Source organism: Chrysochloris asiatica, unplaced genomic scaffold, assembly GCF_000296735.1.
Source record: "Chrysochloris asiatica unplaced genomic scaffold, ChrAsi1.0 scaffold00001, whole genome shotgun sequence".
In the NCBI taxonomy this organism is placed as follows: Eukaryota; Metazoa; Chordata; class Mammalia; order Afrosoricida; family Chrysochloridae; genus Chrysochloris; species Chrysochloris asiatica.
Window position 1 is genome coordinate 41720174 of NW_006408519.1, and position 9512 is coordinate 41729685.

The 9512-nt window shown below is 51.4% G+C and overlaps 1 protein-coding gene across 1 annotated transcript in view; it reads right to left on the reverse strand.

The window, feature by feature from the left end:
• Positions 1-3384: 3384 nt before the first annotated feature.
• ST3GAL1 (ST3 beta-galactoside alpha-2,3-sialyltransferase 1) overlaps positions 3385-9512 on the reverse strand; it is a 12789-nt gene continuing 6661 nt past the window's right edge. The window contains exons 2-6 of the mRNA XM_006830719.1: positions 8654-8850; positions 7801-7980; positions 6440-6485; positions 5141-5260; positions 3385-3558 (exon numbers count right to left, since the gene is read on the reverse strand). Of these exons, the coding sequence (XP_006830782.1) occupies positions 3385-3558; positions 5141-5260; positions 6440-6485; positions 7801-7980; positions 8654-8850 (717 nt within the window). The remainder of the gene's footprint in view (positions 3559-5140; positions 5261-6439; positions 6486-7800; positions 7981-8653; positions 8851-9512) is intronic.

Consider the following 9512-nt stretch of genomic DNA (forward strand, 5'->3'; position numbering starts at 1 on the left):
CCTTTGAGGCCTTTGTTACAGTAGCACTAGACTGTATCCCTCTTTATCTTACTGCACTGACAAGTCTCTAAGTCTCTGGGCTGGGAGAGGTGGCGTTTCCAGGACAGACAAGACGAGGACTTCTGGGGACATGTAGTCCTATCTCTGACTCTTGGGACGAGAGTTACATGAACTTCATGGCACTTGGATGGTGCTCAGTGGTTGGCACTGGGTGTGGACGTCCCTGGAGAAAGTGTGTTGGATCCTAACTATGGGAGGGAATAGGAGTTCTTTTCTATTTTCTATTTTTCTTTGTGTTCAGGCCGCCTTCAGGAGAACAGTTACAGCCAACATCACGGTTCTAAGTATCCTCTAGGATCCAGAACATTCCACCTGTGGTCCAAGTCATGTGGAGACAGACTTGACCTTTATCGGTCCCTCCTGACCATGCAGAACTGGGCCCACCTGTTTGCCTGGTTTCCATATTGTCTGCCTCCTGGTGTGGTGCTGTAGTTAAAGCACTGTACCGTTAACCATGAGGTTGGAGGTTCAAACCCACCAGCCGCTCTTCAGAAACCCTATACAGGGTTGCTATTGAATCAGAATGCCACATTAGTTTGTACAGGCATCTTCTACGCCAACCCATAGGACTTGCTGGACAAGGCTAGAGTGTCAGAATTTTCTTTATTTCCCTAATCCTTCCACAGAGCCAGAGACTACAGGCCTGCCTCCTTTCTCCCCTAATGGGAAAAGAGAGAAGAGGATGGGGGAGCAGGGGGCACCAGCCTGGCCCATTAGCATGTGGCTAACATCTCAAGGGCCACATTGAGGCTGACGATAGGAATGGGGACTCCATTGCCTCTGCCCAGGGTCCAGGGCTGGTCCCCAAGAAAGTCCCTGCCTGTAAAGTGGAGAGAACCCTGGGGCTGGGCAGCATCTCGGATGCAGGAACATTCCCACCATTCTGCTGCCCCCTCCCTTATCTGACCCTCAGCTATCCTAACGCCTGTGAAGACTTAGGTCAATATGGAGCATTTTGTCTCTGACACAATGGCTGGCTTTAATTTGGTTACACGCTCATGACTAAGCCACTGAAACAGACGTTCGCTGAGGTTTTGGGGAAACTTGAACACTCTCTCATCCACAGGAAGGTATTGGTGGTGATGGTGTAGACAGGACTTCCTGAGGGTGAAGCTCAGTGGTGGGAGGCTGAGCCTACACTCTGGTAACATTTTTGGAAAATTCACCTCTAAACATCGTAAAAACGGAACCATGAACATCCTATTTGTGATCAAAGCCTGTTTGAATGGTATTATCTGTCAGGACTGGTGCAGTGTTGTAAGACATTTTCCTTCTCTGGCCTTGGTTTTCTCATCTGTACAATGGGAGGCTGGGAGGTCTCTGTCAGCATCAATGTTGTAGGAGGGGGAGAGAGAGAGTGGACAAAGATCCAGAAGAAGCTCACAGTTTCAGAACCCTGTCTTTCTCACTTGGGAAAACCCACGTAAGGAGGTAGCTCAGTCTGAACCTCTTGTCCCTAAATAGATGTGGCTTTTAGGAAGCAGGGAGGTATCCAGGATCTCAAAGGCTTTCCCTGAGTACTTCACACCCAGGACCCCTGAACATTCTGGCCTTTGAGGGTTTGTGTTCAGAATGGGCCCCTCCGGCATGCAGAGGTCTTCATCCCTCAAGACAGCCTTATCATTTGGAGTAGTGTAAAGTTGGATGCTTTTTCAATTTTAGTAAACATTTTCTGGATCCTGGACCTCTTGGCAAATGAAAGTGATGGAACCTCTCCCCAGAAACATGCTCAGATGCCCAGACTAAAAATGGACACAAACAAACTAAAAACCTCAGAAAGCTTGGCCTCTAATTTCTAGGGACTGCAGCCCTCTAAGCTTGTGATCACGGGCCTGGCTTCTGCCATCCCTTCGGGTTTCCAGAGGGAGGTGTCCAGGCAGGTGGGGGCAGAACCTTCCAAAGAGCAGAGAGGTCCACCAGGAAACCCTTGCACCTCTCCAAGGAGCAACGGCTTCTTAGAAGAGGTTTCCAATGGGAGACGTGGTTCTTCTGATGACCTGAGAGAACATGGAGAAGACCACTCCTAGCTCCCCACCCACCATGGGCCCCGAGGAGGTTTTGCTGAGTTTGAGGACATTCCTAGCCTGGAGCGGAATCCAAGTCCACAGCTAGAAAGACAGGGTATGGGCTAGAAGACAAGGCACAGAGCACACCACAAACCTCCGACCTGTTGCCATGTGACTTCCCCCCACCCCCATGTCTGAGGGTCCATGCAACCCCCCTCTTAAAGCTTCCGAGGCCCAGCTGCCTGGTGAAGCAACTGAGCCATGGTGTGCACAAAATGTCAGTTGAATTAAAAAAGAAATCAATAAATAATCAGGAAGGTTGGAGAGGAAGGAGACTCCATGGGGGAGCGCGGGGATGAGGTATGGCATGTCCTGCTGTCAATTACTGTCCCTTGGGCCCACCTTCCAGCCCCTGAACACCGCGGAGTTGGCCAGAGTCTGAGCTCATGGGGAAGATGCCCTCTGCATGGTGTGGGAAGGTCCTGGGCACCACACTTAACTCAAGTGTCTTTAACCATAAATGGGCTTTTTGTGGTTGAGGGTCTTCTGCCGGAGGCTGGATGCAAACCTTCAGAGTTTTGTTTCAATGGGTACTGCGAAGGGAAACGATGTGCCCATCTCCAAGGCATGCATGGCTGAGGGTGGATGTCCCTTTCCTCCTCTCAGCCCCTGCCCACCCCGACGCATTTCCTTCCCAAATAAGAAGGCACAAGGAAGGAGTCCAACCTGCTCTCAGACATCATGATGAATACAAGGTGGGTGACTTGAAGGAGCATGTTTGGTGGGACAATGTCTCCTGGAGCCGAAACTACCTTGCAAAGTTTCTGGGAAGGACTTTGGGGGTGGGGAGGTCTTCTGGGCATCGTAAGTGAGATTCAGGCAAGAAAGGGAAGATGTTTCATCCCCAGAAATGAAGGTCCCGTCTCACTCAGCAGGCAGGTGGCTCTGTTCTAGAAGTCCTCACTCAGGAATGCCTTGGGGAGGGCTGCAGAGTGAAAGTCAGCAGGACTCCTGGCTGGGGGGCTGCTTCATCTGTCCTCAAGGGAAACAGTCCTTTCCCTGGGAATAGGGAATCTTCAGGATTTGATCCTCTGGCCTTGGGAAACCATTGTGGTTTTGCAGTAGTGGGAGTGACCCTCACCTTCCTCACCTTCCCCAGCCTTGAGGGCCATGTTCTCTCTGAAGCCTGGCAGAGTCCCATGACCCTGTGAGTAGATACTGGCCCAAACTAGGGAGCACATGGCTGCAAGGGGCCTCTGGTCAGCTCCAGCAAGGTGGCGAGGAGACATTGGTGCAGGGGTCCTGACCCTTCCCAGCATCATCTCCCCTTGAAGATGTGAATCTTGTGGATGGAGGCCAAGGTGGCAGTGACATTGGACTCGAAGTCCCCGTCATGCACCCCTGTCTTGCGGAAAGCGCCTGCCGACAGGTTGTTTTCCCAGTAGTGGTGCCAGTTCCCTTTGCTGTCTGCCCCGAAGCCATACAAGTTCACCTGGGGGTGGAGGGAGGGTGGAGTAAAGGTGAGATTAGACCACGGGGCTGCAGATGAGCCTCTGACAAGGGGGTTCTGCAGGCATGTCCAGAGTCCGAGGCTCCCTGGGTTATGTCTCCCAAAATGTGTATTGAAATCCTAAGCCCGTATCTGTGAATCTGACTCTGGCTGGAGGTCATACCAGTGTAGTAGTTAACTTAAGGCTGTTGAGTCAGTTCTGACTCAAAATGACCCTCTATAGGGTTTCTAAGGTGGGTTTGAACCACGGACCTTGTGGTTAGCTGTCCAATGCTTATATTATAGGACTCCTCCCAAAGTAGGCGTAACGGTTATGAATCGGGCTGCGAACCACAATGTCAACAGTTTGAAACTACCAGCTGTTCTGCGAGAGAAAGATGAGACGTGAGAGAAAGATGAGACTTTCTGCTCCTATAAAGATTTACAGCCTTGGAGACCCTGTACAGGGTCACTATGAGTCGGAACCAACTCAACGGCACACAACAACAACAGCCAGAGTAGGGTGGGCTCGAAACCTAATCATTTCTGAGCTAGAAAATGAGCAGAACAGACACAGAGGCTCACAGAACAGGAAGAGGAAGGTCGATGACAGACACTGGAATGCCAAGCAGCGGAAATCGATACAATAGGACCTTCCCTTGACCACGCTCCGAATACTAGCATGTAGCCTCCTGAACACTGAGAAAACAAACGTTAGTTCTTTAAAGCCACTCTCTTGTGGTATTTTTACTCCAGCAGCAGTAGGCATCTCAGGCGGTGCTGTGAGTACCATTTCCAGGAATTCATAAAATCTCTGTTTTATGTCCCTTGAACTCCCAGGGACTTGGGAATGCTAAGGTGAGTTTAAGTAAAACCCAGTCCAAAGCCTTCCACGTGGGTGGTGGTAGTGGTGTGCTATGGAGTCGGTTCTGACTCATGCGTAATGAGAAACCTTGGACTACGGAGGAACCGCCGTGTTGTTGTTGTTAAGTGCCATCAAGTTGGTTCCAACTCAGAGCAACACTGTCTGTGTAGGCTTTCAGAGACTTTGAATCTTTGTGGGAATAGAAAGCCTCATCTTTCCCTCATGGAGTGACTGGCAGACTCGAACCCATGGACCTTGTGGTGTGCAGTCCAGTGCTTATCACATGGAGCCACCATGTTTCTACCAAGAGGAACCTCTTGGTACCTTTAAAAGGCACAGATGTCTGGTTCCTACACCCAGCAATTCTGATGAGATTGGGTCAGGGCTGGGCAGGGGCACCGGGAGTTTTTAAAGCTCTGCGGAAGATTTGAATGCAAAAGCATGATGGAAGACCACCGATGTTGCAGCGTTCCCTCCTGGGACCTGCTCCTTCTTGTGACCCCAGATCTGGCCCTGCCTCAGCAGAGGGTGGGAGCATTGCCTCCTACCCTCACCTTCACAGGCATGAGCCCATCTGCAAAGGCTGCTATAATGGTATGAAATCTGCACCCCAAAGGGCAGGAGGATCCTGGTCAGCCAGATCCCGGACTCTGTCACTGCGGCCCCCGCCCTATCTCCTGGGTACAGGGATTGGGGCGCCTCTATACCAAGTGGACCCACCTCATCACAGATGTGCAGGGAGAAGATGACAGAGAGGATGCCGGTGGATGGGTACCGTCCATGACCTTGCAGCCAGTGGTCAAAGACGTACTTGATGAAGGCCGGGTGGTAGATGAGGATCTGCAGAGTGAGGAAGAACACAGAGTGAGTGAGACCAGTGCCACACACTGTCACAGCCGCGGGGACATGCAGTGAGCCAGGTGACAAATCCACCTGCCATTCTGGGAGCTTACATTCTAGTGGGGGAGGTGGACAAGGCCTGACAAGAATGAGGAAGACAGGTCTGTCACAGAAGGACTGATACTGCACAGCCCCATGCACATGAAACATTGGCGAAGGTAGCTGATCAGAGAGCAGAGTTCAGCGGTGGCCACCAGGGGCGGGAGGGAAGGGGATGTCGTCACTGAGCCAGGGACATCTGGCGTTGGCTGACTGATGGAACAATGTGGAAAGGGACTTGGGCGATGGTTGCACAACACAGTGATCATAATTCAAGTGACTGAACTGAAAGTGAAAAAGTTAGGACAGCCAAGGTTTTGATACATAGATGTCAACTCAACTCATAGAGACTCTATGACTCATAGGGACAGAGTAGAGCTGCTCCATGGAGTTTCTAGTATATATTGTTGTTGTTAAGTGCCGTCAAGTCGATTCTGACCCATTGCGACCCTGTATAGGGTTTCCAAGGAGTAGCTGGTGAGCTTGAACCACCAACCTTTCAGTTCAAACGACTTTGCAGTCTGACGCCTTAGCCCACAGCGCCACACCTGGACTCCATATATGATCTTTATATATACCAAAACCCAAATCCATTGCCAACCACTCAATGACAACCCAGAGTGACCCTGTATAGGGTTTCTGAGGAGCAGTTGGGTTTCAACTGCTGATCTTGCAGATAGCAATCCAATGCTTATCCTAAAGCACTACACCAGGGCCACACAGTGACCCTATATTGTTGTTAGGTGCCACAGAGTGAGTTCTGACTCATAGCGACCCCTGTATAGAGTTTCCAAGGAGTCACTGGTAGGTTTGAACCACCAACCTTTTGGTTAAAACAGACCTGTGGTCCAGGGCTTACCCTACATACAGCACCACACCAGGACTCCACAGGACAGAATGTCCCATGGGGTTTCCAAGGTTGTAGTGTTTACGGAAGCAGATTGCAAGGTCTTCCTATCTTGGGAGTGACAGGTGGATTTGAACCACTGACCTTTTGGTTATCAGATAGTTGCTCACTATTGTACCAAGAGGGCTTATACCACAATATAAAACAGGTTTAAGGTTTAAGGATCAACGCACCTTCTCCTTTTTCACCTTGATCTTTGCGGGGACAGGGGCATAGGTGCTGCAAGAAGAGAAAGGAAGGGGTTAATGCGTGGGGTGGGGGGAGATGGGAGCTGCATGAGCAAGAACCCTCCCCCCTCCCCCAATTCTCAGGGTCATTACCACTGAGTCCAGGCAAGTTTCCTCCTGTCAGCTTTAGCTAACCATACCTCATAATAAACACTAGGAAGCAGTGTTGGCTAACTGGAAAAATTGTACTGGTCTACCTACTTTCTCAGAAAGGTTGCCAAGGAATTGGTCCCCTGTTCTTCAAGCAGCCTGAGTGGAGGTCTGTAAGTACCTGTCCCTGTAAGGGGTCAGAGTTGCTGGGGACATTGACCAATGGTGACTACAGAGGGCCCTTTCTCTGCAGGGAGGTGACATGCAGCATCAAGATCTAAAGTCCTGACCACCTGGTGGCATGGAGGATGGACTCCTGTGATCAGTCCTGCTCCAGAGAGAGCGTGGGGTCTAGCTGCCATGACAGCAGACCAGAGGTGCCCTGGCTCAGCTCCTCCCTGTGCCATCTTGTTGCCTTCTCTCTCCCTTCTCCTTGGAGCCTGTCTCTGAATCTTTGCCTCAGGTTCTGCTTCCAGGAAACCCAACCTCCCTACGGAGGGAGACTTTGGGAACCTTGGACACCGAAACAACTGCTATTTTTCAGGAAGAGTGTGGGGTGTACGCAGTGAAGGCCAACCTTGAGTAAGCCACTTGCCCTAGCCTTATTTCCTCACTGGGAGAATGAAGACAGTGACCATGACCTTGCTGGGCTGTTGTGAAGACCACAAGAGATAACACACACCAGGTACCCACTCAGAAAGTATGAGTCCTCCTGGCACCGTGCCCTTGGCAGCTCCTCATCCTCAAATGGCCACTGTCATGAGTATGAACCTCAGAAACAGGCGGGTGGGACAGCACTATATGTCCTGCACACTTCCTGTGGGTCCCAAAGATGTTGGAAGTCCCTGGCTGGTATAAATGACTCTAACTAACTGAAAGGTTCAAAGTTCGAGTCATTCAGAGGTATCTAGAAAGAAAGGGCTGGTGATGTACTTCTGAAAACTCAACATTGAAAACACTGGATACAGTCCCACCCTGCCACACATGGGGTGTCCATGAGTTAAGCTGGCTGAAGGAGGCTGGTTGGCTATTTGAGGGTTTGGGGAAGCAGATCTTGTCATCCCACTTGGGTATCATCAGGAAGGGGAATGTCCAAGCTCATGATGTGTATCAAGTGATGGCAGGCAAGAGGGGCCGCCAGGAAGTGGGAGAGTTGGGGGACGTGGTCTGCAGGAGGTGGGACCCTTCCATCCAGACACCTTGGGTGGGTCACTTACTAGGAGATGGTACCCTTGGTGGTGGCACTGATCACCCACTGCAGGTCGGTGGTCTTGAAGGGGACAAGGACCATGCTGACATTTTCCCCCAGCTCCCTGAAGCTCTCAGGATACACGAGATGGTGGGTGGTCTTGCTTCCGACATCAGCCTCAAACCCCAATGTGGGGGCTTTGTTCATCCTGGAGGGAAGGGGAGAGAGAGACAAGCATTATACCATGTGAGCCTCTGAGTCCTGAAGCTAATCCTAGCTCCACTACCCTACCCTCCAGGCCTCAGTCTCCTCATAGATAACATGAAGAAATCACAACAGAGCTCAGAGGCACTGCCACAGCCAAGCCCAGCTGGCACCCAGGTCCCACTTCATGATCAAGGATCCCCGAGCTCAGAGAGGTTGTCCAAGGCTGCAGTGCTCCCGAGGGCAGAGTCAGATACAAAACTCCAAGCCTGACTCTTCTGCCACCCTCCCCATGGGCATCCCTGGTGGACACCAGGTACACTGAGCCCTCGAGGCCACAAGAGTAGTCTCGGACTCTATGCCACAGAACAGAGGGACAAGAAGCCACTCTGATGACACCTGGGGGAATATTGGCCACTCTCTGCTTATCGTGTCTCACCCTGTGTTCCTGCACCCTTAGATTTTGTGAGAGACGTGGGAGGGTTATGAGTAAACCAGGTATCTTCCTAGAATGTCTATTTAATTTGGTGATGTGGAAAAACATTTTACATTAAAATCAATAAGAGGTATATTACGGTCTGGAACCTCTGCCTCTTGGCACGAGCCTGCTGGGAATAGGGTGGGGCTGGAGGAACCTGAGGGGAGCAGGATAGGGGTGGGGGAGCAGGACTGCTTACCTGAGCACAAAATCATGCTCATCTATCTGGGAACCATACTGCGATGCCTTCAGGTTGCCCGAATTGCCCACGACGGCGCAGCGCCGGCAGCCCACCGCCTCATTCTCCAGCACGGGGTCCACGTCCCCAGGCACCACGCTGAACAGCTCCTTGACGGTGTCGTTCAGGTTCCTGGGGTTCTTCTCCCGCTGGAGTTTCTGTGGGTAGGGGTTAGGTAAGCCTTGTCATGAGCCCTGTGCCACAACTGCTGCCCACACTACTCATCCAGCATACGAAGCTAGCCATAGGCATGCCCTGCTCAATTCTGGTGCCTGGGGACAGAGGGGCTCAGACACAACCCAGGCTACTCAAGGACACAGAAGGTAAGGGAACATGCACTAATTCATCCATCCATTCATTCATTCATTCACTCAGCCACCCACCCATTCATCTATCCACCCATCCATCAGTCCATCCATTCATCTATCTACCCACTTATTCATCCACCCATTCATCAGTCCACGCACCCAGCCAAGAACCCATCCACCCACCAACCCATCCACACATTCATCAGTCCACCCATCCGTCAGTCTACCCATTCATCTATCCACCCACTCATTCATCCACCCCTTCATCAGTCCACCCATCCATCAGTCCACCCATCCATCAGTCCACCCATTCATCAGTCCACCCATCCATCAGTCCACCCATTCATCAGTCCACCCATCCATCTATCCACCCATCCATCTGCCTACCCATCCATCCATTCATCCACCCGCCAACCCATCTAAACATTCATCTATCCACCCATCCATCAGTCCATCCACCCATCCAACAACCCATCCATCCATCCATCCATCCATCCATCCATCCATCCATC